The sequence below is a fragment of the Podarcis liolepis genome (assembly GCF_965112155.1).
Source record: "Podarcis liolepis genome assembly, chromosome: 4".
Lineage (NCBI taxonomy): Eukaryota > Metazoa > Chordata > Lepidosauria > Squamata > Lacertidae > Podarcis > Podarcis liolepis.
The window spans coordinates 87017779-87038460 of NC_139558.1; the positions used below are offsets into that span (position 1 = coordinate 87017779).

Sequence of the window (20682 nt, forward strand, 5' to 3'; positions counted from 1 at the left end):
CCAAAACCTTTTAGAGAATATACTTTGTAAGTATTGGTATTGCCTCACAGTTTTCAACAATAATACAAATACCAGGTCTGCAAAATCAACACCAGTGCCCAATGTCTATGTAAAATAGATTTCACTGTCAATAACAGAATCTTGACAAGTTATTATTATTTATTAAATATTAAATATTAATATAATTCATTAAAGTTACACTTTAAAAAAAACAACACCCCTCTAATAATCAAATATATCTGAGAAGAGAGTCAATTATAAAAACAAGCTTCACCAAAAGAGTGGTACAAAACATAGATGTGTCGTTTCAGAGGATTCACAATCAAATAGGCAAAATTCTGCTCATGGTTGTTGGATGAAGGGTAACAAAGGCCATGAGCATCCTAGAAGACAAAATATTTAGCATTAATATAAGGTACTAATGTGTGATACAAATTCATCCTGAACACTACAAAGCCTGACTTAAATGGAATTAAGCATGCACAGCTCTTTGGCTCTGTTTGAATTTGGCTTGTTTCAGTCAACCACATGCGGGAGATCAGATACTATTGGGGCTCATCACATCAGCTCTGCACTGCAGGTAACCTGAAAAGATTATCAGCACAACCGGGCTGGAAGTGGCTTGGACTGGTAGTGGTCAGTTGTCTCACATTTCCCCTGCCCTCATTTCTGCTACATAGGGAACAGAGGCAGCTGAGGAGGAAAGAGAGGAGACAAGAGACTGCAGTTAATGGGAGAGTGCTGACAGAACTAAGTCCAAAGCCAGAGCTGTCTCCATCTCTTAACAAGAACTGCTGCATGAAAGGGGACCATGGAAGCATCCTTTCCAGGCAAATATCACCCGGTGGAGAGCCAGAAATATTGCAGGTGAAGGTGCTGTACTGTCAGTTGTGGGACTACAAGGAGCGCTACTACAGCACTGATTAATGTCTTTCAACAGCAGGGGCAAAAATACCAAATTGGTATGAATATAAGCCTCACTTTCCCCCCAAATTCTGACTGTGAAAAGGTAAAGTGCAGCTTATGGTTTGCAGCCAGGAGCACGGGGCAAACAGCGCCAGGAGCGTGGCAAAGCAGCGCCCACCCTGTGCGTTGTCCCCCGTCCTCTCCCCCAAGGCCAGGAAGGGAGAGAGCAAGGAAGGGGAAAGGCTGCCGGCAACATAGCGTGGCTCCCCCTGTCAGGAGGCGCTACACACAAGTAGGTATCCGGCAGAGACACATGCCCGGCTGGCATGTTCTCTCCCTCCTAGTTGGTCGCTCTGGAGTCTCAAAGACTTTCTCCAGCCCAAACATCACAGCGACTGATGCCTCTGAGGCATCAGCACACTTCAGGAACAGCAGAGTATGGGCAGTCAGCGTAACAGACTCAGGAGCGCAGCATTTTGGCTAAACTACTTTATTTACATATAATACGCTCGGAGCATTCTAACTCCTTCCTCATCAGCATCAAACAGGGAAGAGAGAGACAGACAAGCGTCCTATATCACGGAACACAGTAATACAAACATCCTGTCTCCGTCACTTCCCACTATGTGGAATGAAAACATACACCGTCATGTGATAAAAACAATCCCATGTCTGCAAGCACAGGGAATGAATCCTAACACACACACAGTATGCAGCCAGGAGCAGCGAGGAATGGAGTGGCTTATATTCGGGTGTGGCTTATATTTGGGCCAAAGAGCAACACTGCTGATCTGGGTTTCTTGACTTTGCAGGTAAGACCAAGAAGGATGCAGTGCCTCTTTGAGTGTCACGCAAGTCTTTTTAGGCCCGATTGGTCAAAGGAATATTCTAAACAGATTGCTAGGTTGCTCCTAATTATGGGTTTCCTGAATCTAACTCTATTACTATGCTAACAAATCTGAGTAAGTTTTTGCTACATACTATAATTATTCCTGATTATTTGGAACAAAACTGCTGCCTATTTACATCAGTTTCTTATTTCCCCGCCTCCCGCCCCCATGCATGCTCACAAACACACACACGCACACACACACACACACTTTAAAATAGAAATGGCTACATCATATTATATTAAATACAGTAGCATAAAAATAAGTGGAGGGTGCAGCGTTGGGTAAGGACATTCTGTCATGAGAAATAATAGTATAGTAGAAATACTACTGATCCCTCTTATGGTGTTTTGCTGGATGGCAAAGGTCATCCTCTTTAGAGATACCTTTCTACAACTCTTTTCGTAGCTCTATTAAGGATACTCATCTGTTGCCATTTTGATTAACAATGTTGCTGCTATTTTCATGGCCTTGTCCTATTATTATAGCTTATGTCTTATCTCATGGCTTTTATACCTTTTTATACATTTTGCAATAGAAGGTTTTGATATCTTATTATCAATTTTCCTAGCTGCATTGTACCTTTTGGTAGAGACAGAGTAAAATAAATTAACACTGAACTTCAAATCTGCAAGCTGTCCACATCGAAAGTGCTGGTTCTTCAGGCACGTTGGGTACTGATTTTAGCAGTATCTAAACCAAAGTTTTGCTTAGGGAAATGCAAAATCTATAGCTGTAGAGGTACTCTGTTTTTGCAAAACCAAACCTCAAATACTAGTGTTATCTTCTAACTCTCATATCAACTGAATCTGGAAACCCAGCCAGATGGGTGGGGTATAAATAAATAAATAAATAGTTATATTATCATCATTATTATCATTATTATCTCTTACTGAATCTAACTTAAGAGTTTTACAGTGGCTCACAATTTCTTAAGTTGTTCTTAAGTTTTTCTTAGATGTATAACCATTAAGGTATGCAACTCCGTTTTTTTATCTCATTGACATGCAAACTACAAATAAGTGACTACCATTCTCTTTCCTTAGGGAAGTAAACTAAGGGCATTTTCACATGCTACTTAGAAAGGCAAATGCTAGTCCTTAAAAAAGGAGAAACTGTTTTTTTTTGAATGGGCTTTCTTTATCTGATTGGCAGCATTTAAAATTCTATAGGTATGCATTTTATTTGAGGCTACCTATATTGAAATCCAGTTTGACATGGAAGCCATAAAAATACCTTGCTTTTCCCCATAGCGGAATACTTTTAAAACCATAGATTAAAATGAAATTCTTTGTCTGATTTGCCTTTTTGAGAAATGTGTTCAGTCTATGTAAAGTCCTTGAAATTCTGGTATCTGAAGATGTTTGTGGCCAGGCAAAATAGAATCCCCCCCCCCACTTACTGCATTGTCCATTGCCCAAGGAAGAAAGAGGGCAAAAATTGGAAACAGGTGTGCCCAAAATTTGCATATTCCAATTTATATGTATAAATGCAGTTAGAAATATTGGGTTGGGTCCATCTAATTCTACTCAGAGCAGACCCACTGAAATTATTTTCAATACGTCTGCTCTGACTAAGACTATCATTGAAGACGCCTAATATAATTTAAACAGAAGCACCATCTGCACAATACATTTAATGCAATATTATACCACTTTAAAGAGTCATGGCTTCCTCCAAAAAAATACTGGGAACTATAGTTAAGGTTGCTGATAATTGTTAGATCTCTACTCCCCTCACGGAACTATAATTTCCAGAGTTCGCTGGGAAGAGGCATTGATTGTTCAACCACTCTGGGAATTGTAGCTTTGTGAGGGGAATGGAGTGCTCTGCATGCAACAGGTGCCAACTTTAATCCCCTGGCATCTGTAGGCACAGCTAGAAAAGACCCCCCTCTCTCTAGAAAGCCACTGCCTGACACTATAGGCAATACTTAACTAGATGGATTGACGGTCTGTGTTGGTATAAGGCAGCATCATTTGTACTTAAGGCTCACAGTACTATAAATGATAATAATGTTCACAGTGGATTGAAATCTTGAGAAATGGGTTGGGTTGATGATTAGCAGAATGATGAGCCAAACATCATTATATAGCTATTATACAGTCCTATTCAGCAAAGTTTCCACTGAATTATAAAAGAATCTATCATTTTAAACAGAAAACCTTTTATCATCCTCTTTGTCTGCAGGTGGGTGGTCAACCATTTGTTACATGATTTGCACTCTGGGACTAAGGTTAGATTCTCAGCTGTTGTTTAAAAATCACATAGCAAGAGTGACCAAGACAGCTTTCTTTCACCTTTGTCTTACGACTAGAATATTTGTCATTTTCTATTTCTTATTTTCGGATGCAGACTTAGATAGAATGACTCATGGCTGGGTTCCCACAAGCACTTGATGACATTGAAGAGAAATTTATCAAAGAACAACTCCAAAACAGAAGCAGGACAGATATGCAACTGTATCCTTAAATAGATTTTCTGATCATAAGCACAATACCCAGGTTACCTTGGAAGATTATTGTGTAAATAGAAAAGGTTACGTCCAAATCTGCAACATCCATTTATACAATCACATCAAGATGGTCCTCAGATTTACAAAAGTAAGTTGTAATAGTGGATGCAATCAAGTGCTGTAAGTCAACATAGCTAAAAGTACAAATACCCATCGTAGTTCTCATTCTTAAAGTGTTATGTAAAAACTGAGGAAAAAATAATTTTTAAATCTTGCAGAAAAATCCTCATGGTTCAGCAAAAGTTATGCACTTTTATGTCTCATTGGTTTTGATGGGAGTGATCCTAGCACATGTTTACCTCTCCCATTTTGGCCATAAGAAGTTTGTTTCAATGTCTAAACTAACATGTTAGCAAGATTTAAAGGAGAAAAAACAATACAACAACAATTTCTAATAAATTTTATGTCTTTTTTTGACAATAAGAAGAAACATGGTTTGTCACCCAAGTCAAATTATGGTTTTGAAATGTTCTAAAAATTTGAACTAAAGTAGTCAATAGATGCAGAATTTTGTTGGATGACTTCTCAGCTATCTGTAAAGATTTTTGTTTATTATTTTATCTTCAACAAGGTCTTTGAAAGATTATGGTTACTGAAAGTTGAATTTTTGTTCTTAAGTGCTTAGTGTTATAACAACAATTTCACCCATCAAAATCAATGGGATGTAAAAGTACTTTGCTGTGGCTTGATCATGCCCAAACAGTGTTTGCTTGACTGTCTTCTTTCATAATTTGCTTGAAATTTATATCTGAAAATATTTTTGGTTATATGATTAGTACCCCTCCTCCTAATGAAATACTTACATAAGCGCAGACTTTAAAAATGGTAGATATTATTTTTATTTCCTTAGTTTCAGGATCCTTTTGAACACTGAAATTCAAAAAAGGATAAACTGTTTTAATAATGACATCTGGAACAGTCAGAACTTACAGTGCAAGACAGACTGTGTGGATTGGCAGCTAAAGAGTTAATAGAACACAAGATCATACGAGATCTTCAGGGTCAAAGAAGGAGCAGTAGAACAACAAGTAAAAACATGAAACATAATAGAAAAAGAGAAAGGAAAGCTTCCAGAAGAGAGTGGCTAGCAAGTGGGTGGGAAAATATTGAAAAATGTCATGGCAGCCAAGAGTGAACACTGTCTTGCTAAGGGTGTTACAGCTTTAAGCTGTGTTGGGAGATCTGAGTGGAAAAACGGAGGAAAAGGTGGAATTAAGAAATGAAAAGGAAAGGGAGGAAAATGACTCCAGAAGATTTTTAGAATATGTTGTGAACCCCTTATTCCCAAGCTTCTTTTTGGACTGGTGCTCCAACTAGCCATGGCAAGGGTGGGAGTGGAATTCTATATGTTGCTGCTCAATTTGCAGGTTGCTAGAATAGGATCACACTCATAAACCTTATTGGGTATGCTTTCTACCTGGGAGCCAGCTTCTACCCATATCTTCTGTGGACAAGGTTGTTCCTTATAAGATGACAAGGAATAGACTAGGGATTTATACTAGCATTGCAAACTTGCTTCCTGCCCAGCCCTGCTTAGATCATATATATTGCAAAGCTGAAACCTGCCCCACAGCACCTTCCATGATCACACCAACAAGTAAAACAAGTAAGTAAATCAGATTCACATTAAAAAAGCAAAAACATATTCACCTCACAAGTTCTTTATATAAAGCCTTTGTGGTTTCTAAGTATGGACCAAGTTCATCTTCATATTGACAAAGAGCTCCTCCAAGGCAAAGATGCTTAAAAAGACAGAAGAGAAATTCCTCCCGGTCTAAATGGCTAAATAAGTCATAGTTGTCTGAATCTTCCAGTAGAAGTACCTATCATGAGACAAGGAGGAAAGGCAATGTAATATGGATAATGTTTTATATATTATATTACAAAAATACATTATTTTGTATTCCCAGTGGTTTCTGTTTATATATATATATATATATATATATATATATATATATATGCAATACATTTGGTAATTAATTTGGGTATAGTTAAAAAAAGAAAAGTATGCAGTACTGCAGCAGGGAATCCAGACCACAATCTGGCCCGATCACTGACCAAACTGCACAGCTGCCATCAGCTTTGAAACATATGTCAACAGGAAATAGCCCCATCAAAAAAAGTCACCAGTTGCTAGAAAACATCCCCCCACCCCAGAAATTCAGTGTCCTCTGCCATGATTAAACAAAGGAGGTTCTAGGGTGGTGTCATGCAGAGTAGTAGTGGGAGGCAGCAGCTGGGAGATGGATGGTGGGACGATGATGCGTGGTCAGAGGAAGAAGAGAGAGCAGACTGGGGGGAGGAGGTGCTGGAAGCTGAAGAGGCAACAGGCTTTAGTGGGCAGGAAGAGGCTGTGGCAGAGGACAGTCCAGACTCATTGAGGCAGGAGGAGGGAGGGAGGGAGGGAGGCAGACAGAGATGAGGCAGACTGCTGAAGAATCCAGGGAGTCTCCCCCTCCTGCTGCGACCAGTTTCCTACTGCCGTCTCCCAGAACACGCAGAGAAATGAAAAGTGTGGAGCAATGAGATAAAAGGCGATGGAGCATCAGTTTGCTGAGGATGGAACCAGGGAAGGAGCCCTAGAGAGTGGTGGGAAGCAATCCTTGCAGCGGCTTCATTAGGGCAAAACTGGGAAGCATTGCTATGACCACTAAGACTGATCTGTTTTGTTGCTCTGAATAAAGAGTTAACATCACGGATATTGGGTCCTGACAGGTGTCGTAACTGGTGTGGTTGCACTAGGCACTGCGCTGCAGGGGGTGCCAAAACAATGTTATAGAATGGAACATTAGAGGTGGAGGGTGCTGAATTTTAGCATTGCACCGTGCCCCAAATCTGCCACTGGCTTAAGTCCAGCAACATCTAGAGAGCCACAGGCTATTCACTGCTCTAGCACATCTTAAGTTATCAGTCTTCCTCAAGGGCAATGTCTATATAAACCAGCCCACAAAACCAAGGCAGGTAACCATCAGTCAAGATGCAGTAGCGTGTTATAATTTTATCACGAAGAGCTTTTTTTGGACATAGAAACACTTCCTGAACCTCAAGCAGGTTTTGACTCTGCGGAGGCAAAAAGGAACTGAGCAAGTGAATTTCTTGTTCTGCACCACAATTGGTCAAAGGGAGGAGTATGAGTATGCTCCAAGCCTAAAAGGCTTGTATATTTCGCAATATGTAATAAAACTGGCTGCAAAATGCAGTTCTCTGAAACTACATGCTGACATCATCAGATGATAGCAAAATTGAAAGGAAACACTTTGGGATTTAGTGCTGAGATCCATATGGAGGCTATCAATATTAGCTGTGAGAATTATGTGGTTGCCCTGGCAAGAAAAAGTGACTAATAAATGATAATTAAACTATAAAATAATAATAGACAGAAGACAGATGTCAACTACACTTGCACTAACCTTTCTTAACTCATCAGCAATGAGAATATCATCGTGATATTCATCAAAACACTTTACAATACTTCCACTTTCTCGAACAACCCCTTTACAGTATAATCGGTCAAAAAATGACATGGAAACTTGCTTGCACAGAATATTCTTGACATCAATTTTTCTCACACTGGTATCTGAAACATATGGCAGAAATCAAATGAACAATCACAATAGCATTTACGAATCTGCAAGATTATATTTTCATATCTTAACAAAGTGGCTTAATACTATCAAGGTTACATTTTAATTTGGAACATTTTAAACCTGTTGAAATGTTTCCCAAATTACTCCATAAGAAAAATATGACTACCTTTAGACCCAGTGTGGTGGAATAGGGATAGAGTTTGGTGAAGGGAAAGCAAGATAAATTCCAACGCAATTACAAGCAGGTCACAAAGCATACAAAAGTTAGCAAAACCCCCAACTTGGTGTAGAATTCTTCCCTCTTCCCTAATGTCTAGTCCAGCAGATGGTGAAGTTATTTTAATGTGAAGCAGCCAATGAAATGGTGCAGGCGTGAGGAAATGTGAAATGTTGTGACGTGAGGACACAGGGTAGGTGGAACTAGACACTATGGGGTGGAAGGGTGGTTACATAGATACACCATTTTCAACAGCATTCTCATGTTCTTTGTAAGTACTGTAGTTCCATTCCCAGTAGGGTGGCCTTTGTAGATCACTTATCTCTCAGTCTAACCACAGGCTAAAATGTTGCCCTGAGGAAGAGCAGTATGCAAATGTAACAAGCACACATTGGGTATGATCAGCTTGGAACTTCTTAGAACTTCTGTTCACTGGACTGGAATGAACAGGAAATATGCAAGTGTTCTCTTGCCCAATTTTCAATTATGAAATAATTATGAACAGCTCATATAAAATTATTTATTCAGTAGTATCAAAGCTGAGGAAACCATAAAAAGGAAGCAATAAAGATGTCAATGCAGAAGGAGGTATTTTTACTCAGTCTCCAAAAAAAACTTAAAGGCTATCTTAAAAATAAATAGATCAGGAACTCTTTTGAAGAGACTAAGATGAAAGGGAAACAGCTGACAATGCATTAATGTCTGCAAATGCAGGCAATAATGTTCATCATATAAATTTAATGCATTTTACATCACCTTTCAATGGTAAACTGACCTAGAAATGTTTTAACAGAGCACAAGCAACAGTAGGGATTTAAATAAAAGTTTGAATATTGTTACTTAATATTTAACAATCTTTTAATATGGTTCATTGTCATTTTACGAATGTATCTTCATGCTACTTTGGTATAAGCTGTGTTGGAAGGATCTGTATCCTGAAAAGCAATATATAAATAACCGCTACCAATCACACCATCATTAGAATCAGCAAGTCATTTTGCAGAGGAAAAGGAATTACCACACTGAAAACGGATTTAAAAGAGAAGTTGTCCCAAAGATGTTATTTTTACCTAATGTAGTCCATTGGCCAGAAGGGGAAATCAATTTCAAATTGCTGTTAACATCTGGATGATTAAAAAAGGCCTGGAAGTAGAGTCAAAAACAATTGGCAGTCAAACAGATTCTATTATCTGATTCGATACATGCATCAAGTAAGGTGGCTTTGACTTGATTTAAGACCATAAAGGGACCCTGCACCAGAGGTCCACCAGTCCTATATTTCCCACTAGCCAAACATATGTCTATAGGAAGCCCCCAAGTAGGACATGAGGACAACAGCCCCTTCCTGTTGTTGTTCATCAGTGACATGCTGCCTTCTGACCCATCAGGTGCTACATAGTCATAATAACTAGTAACCATTGACAGCTTCATCCTTCGTAAATTTGTCTAATCCTCTCCAAATGTCTGAAATTCAAGACTGCTGACCAAATTAGGGTTTTCATTCAGGGAACTACTGCTGCAAGTCACTCCACTGATAAAAGTCTGGAAGGTGAAAACGATTTATACCCATGTCTATTTATAAATGAGACAGGTCTGCCCAGCTGCTTCTGAGCAAACACAATCACAAGTTCACACAGGGGTATAATTCTTCCCCTTAAAACACACACACACACTATGGGAATGACCTGTAGAAGCACTCTTGTGAACAGAACAAAAAAGTATTATGGGAAATGAGAAACAAGTTTTTTAATAAATAAATAAATAAACAAACACGTTGTCTTACTTAATATAATAGAAATCACTAAGTAGCATACATAAAAACAAGAAAAACACAATCATATTCAATCCTAAAAACTAAAATTTAAAAAATGCAACTGTATATCACACAAAACCAAGGTTGGAAACAGGGTTGTATTTAAAATAATGCATGCTGCTGTTTTGCCCTGTTGTGCTTCTAGCCATTTGATATTTTAATGCCGCTTCCGTTTTAGTAATATTTATTACACACCACTTTCAACGTTTTAATCAAAATTCCAAAGTGGCCTATAAATCTACAGACTACCTCAAAAGCTGGTGGACTCGTCTCATTCACTGGAGGTTTTTAAAGAGGTTGGATGACTGTCTTGGATGCGGTTCCTGGGGTTGGCTTAGATGACCCTTAGGTGTCCCTCCCAACTATATGAAACCCCCTTTTAAACTAATAAATCACATTTGGTTTACTACCATAATGAAATCATCCCTCTGGTAGCCTTTAAAGTTCTGATCAAAGCTGAATGCCTGTGCAGCGATTCTGCCATCCATGGACCTGCGGAATGTAGAAAAAGAAATCCGTCAGGCCTGTATTCTTCATGTAATAATAATAGGCATGAGGGAATTCCGCACTGGAAAAAATGATGATAAAAGAATCTTCAACGTGGCATTTTATTTTATTTTTTTTAAAAGTTCTTTAAGTTCTGGAGCAGGGGTGGATGACAGCAATGATTTGCTGAAAGATTTCCAATTACAGCAGTGAAGCCTCTCGATTAAATCCTGATCCTGAAACGCACCTTGCCCTACCACAATCCTGAGGACCCCCCGTCTTGCACTTTCACCCCACTTTTCCCTCCCCCTTCCCTGCCCCCCCCCCCCGCCTGAGAAACCGGAGAAGGAATGGCCGGTTCTCCCCACCACTTGAGGAGGCGGTCTCGGGTGTCCCTGCTCTCCAGCACTGGAAAGCTTTTTTGCGGGAGGTGATGGAAAGCGTAGCGGGGCTCCCCGCCTTCCTCCCCGTAGGCGGCCATCGCCGTTCCTGCAGGACGCGGGCGGTTCCCATGGCAACGCGCTCTTGCTGGCCGCTCAGCTTTGCACTTTTTTTTAGTCCCCCCCAGGAAACAAGCAGCCCGGTGACAATGGTTCCGCTTCTGCAACGCAGGAGATTTAACATCTGCAATCAGCTGGTGGGGGGGGGGGGTAAGGAGCGGGGCGGCCGAGCTATTTTCTCCGTATTTAAGTGGATGGATATACTTCGCCATTTAGGAAGTTTTGGTCGCTCTCTCTCAATGTATATATGTGTGTGCGTATTTGTGTGTTGCTGTGTTCTCATTAGTCTTTAAGATATAAATACACACGCCTGTTTTGGTTAGTCATTGTTATATATGTTTTACACAGCGACTAAAAAACACATTTATTATGTCTGTGTATGTCTATTATGCTCACAATAGCACATGATGGGCACACTCGGCCACTTCCATTGGTGGAATTGGCGCTGCTACAGGTGCGACACCTATTTGTAAGTTTAGAAACCTCAGAAATCAGGGAGCATATCTTTACTGAGGATTTGTTTGCAAAATATTGTGGACTTCTTTGACTTTTTCATTTTTTTTTAGCTTCACGGCTAATCCTTAGCTGCTACTCCATCTTGACTTTATGACTTGAATATCAAGCCAGCTTTTTGCTCACTGTTTTGTGGCATTCTGTTGTTGTTGTTTAGTTGTTTAGTCATGTCCGACTCTTCGCGACCCCATGGACCAGTGCACGCCAGGCACTTCTGTCTTCCATTGCCTCCCAGTGGCGTAGCGTGGGTTGTCAGCACCCGGGGCAAGGCAAGTAATTTGCGCCCCCTAACCCGTGGATTTGCGCCCCCTAACCCTAACCCCCAGATGTTGCGGCCGGTGCGGCCGCCCCCCCCTGCACCCCCCATGCTACGCCACTGCTGCCTCCCGCAGTTTGGTCAAACTCAGTTTGGTAGTCAAAATAAAAAAGTTCCTTCCAGTAGCACCTTAAAGACCAACTAAGTTAGTTCTTGGTATGAGCTTTCGTGTGCATGCACACTTCTTCAGATACACACATTTTGGTAGATTCGAGAACACTATCCAACCATCTCATCCTCTGTCGTCCCCTTCTCCTTGGGCCCTCCATCTTTCCCAACATCAGGGTCTTTTCCAGGGAGTCTTCTCTTCTCATGAGGTGGCCAAAGTATTGGAGCCTCAGCTTCAGGATCTGTCCTTCCAGTGAGCACTCAGGGCTGATTTCCAGTGCGCACTCAGTGGCATTCTAGTTGGTCTTAATAAAAGTATTGCCACACACACATACATTTGTAAGTTTAGTGTGGCAGCGCCTGCACTTGGGAACTCCCTGCCTATTGAGACCAAGCAGGCGCCTTCACTGTACTCTTCAGCACCTGCTAAAAACATTCCTGCTTAGACAGGCCTACCCAAGTGCTACCTCCTCCTGCCAACCTAGCAGTTCGAAAGCACTTAAAAGTGCAAGTAGATAAATAGGTATCGCTCCAGCGGGAAGGTAAACAGCGCTTCCGTGCGCTGCTCTGGTCCGCCAGAAAGCAGCTTAGTCATGCTAGCCACATGACCCGGAAGCTCCCTCAGCAAATAAAGCGAAATAAGCGCCGCAACCCCAGAGTCATCCACGACTGGACCTAATGGTCAGGGGTCCCTTTACCTTTTACCCAGGTGCTTAGAAAGTTGAGGTAATTTTAATCTGCATGAGTGTGTTACCTTTTGTATGTTTTGAAGCAAAAAATTCTGAGAGTTGTCAGAAGAAAGAACAGTTTAGGGAGTTGGGTATGTTTAGCCTGGAAAAGAGGAGACTGAGAGGAGATATGATAGCTATTTTGAAACATCTAAAGGGCCGTCACATGGAAGATGGAGCAAGCTTGTTTGCTCCTGCTCTGGAGGGTACGACCCAAACCAATGACTCCAAGTTACCAGAAAGAAGATTCCGGCTAAACATCAGGAAGAACTTTCTGACAGTAAGAGCTGTTCGACAGTGGAATGGATTCCCTCTAAAAGTGGTGAACTCTGCTTTCTTGGAGGGTTGGGTATCCATCTGTCAGTCATATGTGAGAGGCCTACATTGCAGGGGGGTGGTCTCAATGACCCTTGGGACACTTCTAAGATTCTATGGTTTCCCCCCTTGATTTTACTGTTTTATCTTTTGTAAACCACTTTGAGGTTGTTTGTTGTCTTTACAATCAAGTGGTGTATCCGTTTTATGAAACAAACAAAATAATATACATAACGATTCGTCACTAGGAAAATCACACACACTATGAAAGCAATTCAGCATGCACGAATTAAATAACTATCGTACGAGTCTTCCTGATGAGTGTCAGTAAACAGTGGCAGTAGCTTCATTATTATATGCAGAGTCATCAATATGGAAGTGTTTCAGCGCTTTCTGCATACACCATCACCTGTGGCCTATTCCACCCCCCAACCTGTTCCTGATCATTACTACTAAGGGTGTATGCCACTGCTCTCTACCAAGCCCACTGCGCTCATCCTTGTCATTCATAACCTGTTCTGAATGAGGCAACAAACTTTGTATGTACTCTTTACTCCAGTTTTGTTTGACTGACACGTACAGCCTGACTCAGTATTTCTCTCTCCCCATCTCCTCCTCCTTCCAAGGGATTGGTAACATTTTAATTGGATTGGTTTGGGCTGATGCTCAGTATCGGTCATACTAGCAAAGTAAGCAAAATGCCAGCATGACTAAGGGTTTTTTAAGGCAGCAATCCAATGCATGCTTCTTTGAAAGCATGCCTCACTGTAGGGATGCGGGTGGCACTGTGGTCTAAACCACTGAGCCTCTTGGGCTTGCTGATTGGAAGGTCAGCAGTTCAAATCCCCATGATGGGGTGAGCTCCCGTTGCTCTGTCCTAGCTGCTGCCAACCTAGCAGTTTGAAAGCACACCAGTGCAAGTAGATAAATAGGTATCGCTGCGGTGGGAAGGTAAATGGTATTTCCGTGTGCTCTGGTTTCTGTCACGGTGTTCCATTGTGCCAGGAGCGGTTTAGTCAGGCATAGGCAAACTTGGCCCTCCAGATGTTTTGGGACTACAACTCCCATCATCCCTGACCACTGGTCCTGTTAGCTAGGGATGATGGGAGCTGTAGTCCCAAAACATCTGGAGGGCCGAGTTTGGCTATGCCTGGGTTTAGTCATGCTGGCCACATGACCCAGAAGGCTGTCTGTAGATAAACGCCGGCTCCCTTGGCCTGAAAGAGAGATGAGTGCCACAACCCCATTGCCGCCTTAACTGTCCTGGCGTCCTTTACCTTTTACTTCTGAGCAATAGGTAGTGGGATGATCTGGTGGTATAAACGTTAAGCACAGTTAGGAACAGATTGATTAGAATTTCAGTTTTTTCCTGTGAGGTTGCTGATATAGTTATGGCCATCAATCTGCTCATCCCATGTAAGTATGGTCATCATGGATTCGGGCATCATCAGAGTGGCACTGGAAGCAGTTGCAGCTGCAACTGGCTTCCAGCAGTTACTTTCTTGCACAGAAAGGAGTTGGAACATTGTGTTCTATAAGAATAATGTACGGGAACAGAGATTGTAGAGCTTTGGAGATATAGATCAGATGCAAGAGGCTTCGCCCACTCAAGTCATTGTGTCAGCTGCCGGATCAGCCATTGAGTCAGGGTGTGTTCACTTCTCCAGCTGGTTGTTCCAGATCCTTAGGAGGCGAAAGGCCAAGGAAGGGCACATGTAGGATGTTAGCAGGAAGCACAGGTGAGTCTACACCTGTTCTTGCAGGTGTAGCCTGCAAGGTGGGATTCTTGCAGCCCTCAGGTGGGATTCAAGGAAACAGGAAATCAGTTTTTAATAGGGATGCGGGTGGCGCTATGGGTTAAACCACAGAGCCTAGGGCTTGCTGATCAGAAGGTTGGGAGTTCGAATCTCTGCAACGCAGTGAGCTCCTGTTGCTCAGTCCCAGCTCCTGCCAACCTAGCTGTTCGAAAGCACGCAGTGCAAGTAGATAAATAGGTACTGCTCCGGTAGGAAGGTAAACAGCGTTTCCGTGCGCTGCTCTGGTTCGCCAGAAGCAGCTTAGTCATGCTGGCCACATGACCCGGAAGCTGTACGCCGGCTCCCTTGGCCAGTAAAGCAAGATGAGCGCTGCAACCCCAGAGTTGTCCGCGACTGGACCTAATGATCAGGGGTCCCTTTACCTTTATTTATTTGGTTTTATTATAATTGTTGTAAACTGTCTTGGGAAGGGTGGTTGAGAAATGAATGAAATAAATTAAAGCGTCTTCTTTCTGCAGAAGCTGCTCAATCTGTACACTTCAAAACTCACCTGGTTTTCCGTCCTCCATCACTTACTTTCATATATGCCGACCCTGAGTTTCCATCAGTGGCTATTATACCTTGCTTTGTCAGACAGAAGGTTGGCACAGAAAGGTCCCCTACGCCTTATTGGCTGGGACCAACTGCCATTTGGCTCCTTCCCTCCCCAAATTTCCCCCATAATTAACTACTCTGCCTAGTCATGGGGCTTAGGCAACCCCCACTTACACCTTAAAATTACAAGAGTCAAGGGATGGCATTAAGTAGCTCCCCCCACATCTGATATGCATTCTAACCACACACACCGTCAGCCTTAATGCATGCATGTGGGTGCTCTTCCACAGAAGGGTCCTGGGTCATTCAGATCTCCATGACTTCAAAGCTATCCTTGACCTTGTTAACACCAGGGCTCTGTTGCTTCCCTGTTGTGCATCTTCTGCAGCTGTGGTGGACAGTGGCGTAGCGTGGGGGGTGCAGGGGGGGCGGCCGCAACATCTGGGGGGGCACGCTCGCGCTTGCAGCTCTCTGCCCCTACCTCGCTCACGGGTTAGGGGGCGCAAATGCCTTGCCCCGGGTGCTGACAACCCACGCTACGCCACTGGTGGTGGAGGACACTTTGCCGCTTCTGGTCACTGCCTGCTTGGTGCTGACCCATGGCAGGGCCTTCTCAGAGGTGGCCCCCCATTTATAAACTGTCCTCCCTAGTAATGTGCACCTATCTCCCTCGTTATTAACATTCAGGAGGAATTCAAACATGTTTATTCAAAAGGTGATGGCTGGAAGAGACTGTTTCCAGCAACCTCGACAGTATTATCTGTGCAGATATGCGGCTGTAATAAAATGCTTTTAGATGCTCTTAATGGTTTTTAACTGTTTTTATTTGTTTTATTGTTAATTCCACTGTTTGGCTGCTTTGCCACCCTGGGCTTCTGTGGAAGGAAGAATAGGGTGAAATAATAATGATAATAAGAACAATACTCTTCTTACACTCACACTTACTTGCAGATTTCACAGCTAACCCTTTGGACTAGTGGGGAATTGGGATGGTTGGGTCACCTGAACTATGGGGATAAGAGGATCCTGCAAGCAAAGGGGAGGGACATGGTCTAATGGTAAATGCATGCAGAAGGCCCCAGATTTAATCCCTGGCGTCTCCAGCTACTGCTGAGAAAGTCCCATGCTTGGAACTCTGAGCTGCTGCCTGTCAGTGTAGATGATACTGAACTAGATGAGTCAATGGCCTGACTTAGTACACAGAGGCCTTCTACGTTCCTATGTTCCAAAGCGTGTTCCTACTGCTTCTTTTAACTGCTGAGCAGGAAGCCCTGCAGTTTCTTTGTCCAGCTTTTCCAAAAATAGCTTTTATTGCAAAATCCTGTTTTCTTTGTCTGTTGTTTACACTGGTTCAAATAAAGTTTATGAAGTGTTATAAAACAGAGGGAACCAAATGTCATCCTCTGCTCAGCCTGCTAGGTCTTCTCAGCTCCACAGGCTTTTTAGGGAGGAGCTATAGCTCTGGGTGGCGCTGTGGGTTAAACCACAGAGCCTAGGACTTGCCAATCAGAAGGTCGGTGGTTCGAATCCCCGCAACGGGGTGAGCTCCCGTTGCTCAGTCCCTGCTCCTGCCAACCTAGCAGTTTGAAAGCACCTCAAAGTGCAAGTGGATAAATAGGTACCACTCCGGCGGGAAGGTAAACGGTGTTTCCGTACGCTGCTATGGTTTGCCAGAAGTGGCTTAGTCATGCTGGCCACATGACCCGGAAGCTGTACATTGGCTCCCTCGGCCAGTAAAGCGAGATGAGCACCGCAACCCCAGAGTTGTCCGCGACTGGAACTAATGGTCAGGGGTCCCTTTACCTTTACCACTGGTATGTGTTGCCCTCCACCCCAGGGTTGGTCAAAAGTGAATGCAGCCCTCAGGCTAAAGAGACTTAGCTATCCCTGTTCTAAGAGGCTGTTGAAGGAATAGTAAGAAAACCCTTTGAAATGCTTTATATTTTTCTAGTGAGAAAAAAAAAATCATTCCTTGCAGAGTAAGGATTTTCCCTGGAGCCAGTTGAATACCAGGTAAATGACACACCTTCCTTCTGGAAGCTTCTCTTGTTCCAAAGTCAATCTTTGAGAATCAGGTTTTGCAAGATACTTAGGACCAATATATGTTTTATATATGTGTGTGTGTGTTTTAAGAAAGGCCTTTTACCCAGTTCCCTCCATTTAACCCAGGATAAAACCTTGAAATGCAGAGAGTGCAAAGAGATTTAATTGAACCATTTAAAAATAAACCCTCAAGCAAGTTGGCAACCATTTAGGCCCTTGGAATGAATGAAGGTGTAACAAATAATATGCTCCAATCAGGTATCAGAATCTCAGTGCAGACATCAGCTAAAAATATATGCTCTAGCTCATGACTGATTTATTCTTCCTCTGCTATTCCATTTAAAAGGCATTAGATTGATGCCCTGAAAGTGACAAAAGTGTTGACTGAAAGATTCATATCACAATCAGATGAGAGATTAAAAACTCTGAAATCTAGGAACCTAGGAATAAGCCGAGGATTCTGAATAACCCTGACGCAAAAGTAGTAAGAACATAAAAAGAGCCTGCTGGATAAGGCCAGTGGTCCATCTGATTCTGCATCCGGTTCTCACATTGGCCAATCAGATCATACCAATGGGAAGGATGTAAGCAGGACTTGAGCAAACGGCACTCTCTCATCCTGCAGTTTCTAGCAACTGGTATTCACAAGCTTACTGGCTTATACTTATACTGCCTGGCCTTTGGCTTGGAGCCAATTTGATTCCCTTCCCCCTCTTTCTTTTTTCTTTTTTCCTGCGATGAGGCTACATTTTAATATTATAATGTTTCAATATTTTAATGTTGTATTTTAACTTTGTTTTTAAGTTTTATTCATTCAACTTGTTTTTATTATTGCTTGTTAGCCGCCCTGAGCCCGGCCTTGGCTGGGGAGGGCGGGGTATAAATAAAAAATACTATTATTATTATTATTATTATTATTATTATTATTATTATTATTATTATTTCCACTAAAATTAATGGGCCTAAGTCATGCTTGGTTAACTTGCATTGTGCTTTGCCTTGAATTATTTTGATTTTCTTATGTTGTACAGTGGTACCTTGGGTTACATACGCTTCAGGTTACAGACTCCGCTAACCCAGAAATAGTGCTTCAGGTTAAGAACTTTGCTTCAGGATAAGAACAGAAATCGGGCTCCAGCTGTGCGGCGGCAGCAGGAGGCCCCATTAGCTAAAGTGGTACCTCAGGTTAAGCACAGTTTCAGGTTAAGAACGGACCTCCGGAACCAATTAAGTACTTAACCCGAGGTACCACTGTATTGTGCATTTGTACTGAATGCCTTTAGGGTTGCCATACATATCCGAAATACTGCAGTGTCCAGGCGGAAATTGGTAAAACCCTAGAATAGCTCATTTAGTTAGTGTGTGGTGCTGATAATGCCAATGTTGCAGGTTTGATCTCTGAATGGGACAGCTGGATATTTGACTAGATCAGGCATGTCCAAAGTCCATTCTGGGAGCCTAATCCGGCCCACCGTTCCATTTAATCCGGCCCCTGTGGCAGTATATGTCCTAGGGTAAAATTCTAAAAAAAAGCTCAGCAACTTCAATCCTAAAAAAAAGCTCAACTTTGGTCGGCCCTCATGCATGTTCACTTCATCAACTCGGGGCCTCTTTGAAAAAAGCTTGGACATCCCTGGACGAGATGATCCTCAAGGTCCCTTCTAACTCTACAGTTCTAAGATTCTATTATTTTGCTGTTATTTGTAAGTAGATAAGCTTGTGTAAAGCAACAAATAAGCTTGATGATTATGAAGTCAGTTTGCAATAAATAAGGTTTAGAATTGGGCTAGAAGGTGCTGCATCACACTGAAGAAGGATAAACTTGAGTTCTGTGTCAATTTGATCAGCAGTACAAAATGTAAGCTGAGAAGCCAACGTAAGAAAAACAATGGGGACAAAGCTTTTATTTGAGAGAGGTATCTTGGAAAGAATTATAATCTGCCCAGACATGAAGCATTTTTTTTTCTGGAGCAAAACTAAAACCTATGCAGCGAATGTTGCATTGTAAAACCAACAACAAAATAAATGATAAGCTTTCAATCTATTTTCCCCTCAGAAAACTGCTGAAATACAAGAACATGAAATAATGGCATTAGCAGAGGAAAGTCCAGAAATGTTGAAGAAACAAAAAGCTGTAGTATTTTTGACGTCTCAGACAATATTCTCAGAGAGCAAGCTATAAGGTCTCTTCACTGTATATGACAGTAAGAAAAAAGGGTTATAAATTGATGAGTAGGTGCAGTGCTTTTTTCTGGGGGGACGTAGGGATGCGCATACATTTTGTGAATCTTTGTACTTTGGTCCATTTACTGCATTTATTTTCCCCGATCCGTACTCTAAAATAGTCATTTTCTTGAGTCAAAAGAAGCGTACCCCTAAATATTATTTTTAGAAAAAAGAGCACAAGTAGGTTGCAGAATACAAAAAAAAGCAGTAAGAACTATTCAGTGAAGATGCTGGAAGTGTGGTAAAGACTTGTGAGTTCTGGCAAAATTGACTTATATGGCAAAAAAAGACAAATATGAGATTTTTTCTTGAGAAAAGGGAAAACGTTTATTCTGTATGTTAGATCTAGAGGATGTGTTTTGGAAGGGAGCTATGGTTTCTCACTCTTTTGAGTTGCGGACTGGAGAAAGGATAGTAATTGATCATCTGCAAAGATATCCGTTTTTCCTGATAGGAGACAATTTTACAGAACTGTATTGTATTTGGAATGTATGTGTGCTCTTACATTATGCTGTAATCTATAATGTCATACTTGCAGTCTATCTGCCTCCTTATTTTGCTCGGACACACAGTTGGCAACAGTACCAGACATTCTTCGGCAGCTGCAGAGGGTTGCCTGACCTATGGTATCCTTGAATTTGTTTTCCTGGTCTAGTGCTCTGAGTGGCTGGGTCCAGTTACCATTTTAATTTCCCCCAATGTATCATCAGCCTGCAGCATTGTAGAAAACTGAGATGGCAGCTGTCAGGTGGTGTTTGAAGCATTGTTACATGACACTGCTGCCAGGGCTCACCGATAGATTAGGAGCTCCACAAGAGGGCACTTTGTCCAGGGTCTCCTCAAATCTTTCTTGGAAAGCTAGAAATATCCTCCCAATTTGTAAGTCATTTTGGGAGCCTCTCAGGGCCATAAAATGGGATTTACTTAGTCTAAAGTTTAAACATACACAAATCCTAAATGGGAGTGGTTCCATTCGTTCTAATTATTTCTCAAATTGTTTACAGAAGACCAGGACAACCAATCCACATTCCCTCTTAGGAAACACCTGTATCTTTGAAGATTACCATCAGTCTCTCCATCGTCTTCAATTGCCACAGAAATGCCAGTACTTTCATGAAAACCCTTAAGCCGTCAGGGCTTCTCACTTTGTCATGCAGAGTCCTGGATT

The 20682-nt window shown here is 42.0% G+C and overlaps 1 protein-coding gene across 1 annotated transcript; it reads right to left on the reverse strand.

The window, feature by feature from the left end:
* Positions 1-144: 144 nt before the first annotated feature.
* Positions 145-10949, reverse strand: CFAP300 (cilia and flagella associated protein 300). Its single transcript, XM_083499967.1, has 7 exons — positions 10783-10949; positions 10339-10420; positions 9186-9258; positions 7722-7888; positions 5962-6134; positions 5115-5181; positions 145-383 (listed from the first exon to the last, which is right to left on the reverse strand). The coding sequence occupies exons 1-7, from the start codon at positions 10893-10895 to the stop codon at positions 252-254; spliced, it is 807 nt and encodes a 268-aa protein (XP_083356093.1). The 5' UTR covers positions 10896-10949; the 3' UTR covers positions 145-251.
* Positions 10950-20682: the final 9733 nt, after the last annotated feature.

What these genes read in the sequence shown, in the direction of transcription:
- CFAP300 (XM_083499967.1), bottom strand. Translation starts at nt 10,895, where the DNA reads ATGGCCGCCTACGGGGAGGAAGGCGGGGAGCCCCGCTACGCTTTCCAT. An exon ending in AGAGGGATGATTTCATTATG is followed by an intron (nt 9,259 to 10,338) that starts GTAGTAAACCAA and finishes CTCTACTTCCAG; the next exon opens with GCCTTTTTTAATCATCCAGA. An exon ending in TTATATAAAGAACTTGTGAG is followed by an intron (nt 5,182 to 5,961) that starts GTGAATATGTTT and finishes TTTGAATTTCAG; the next exon opens with TGTTCAAAAGGATCCTGAAA.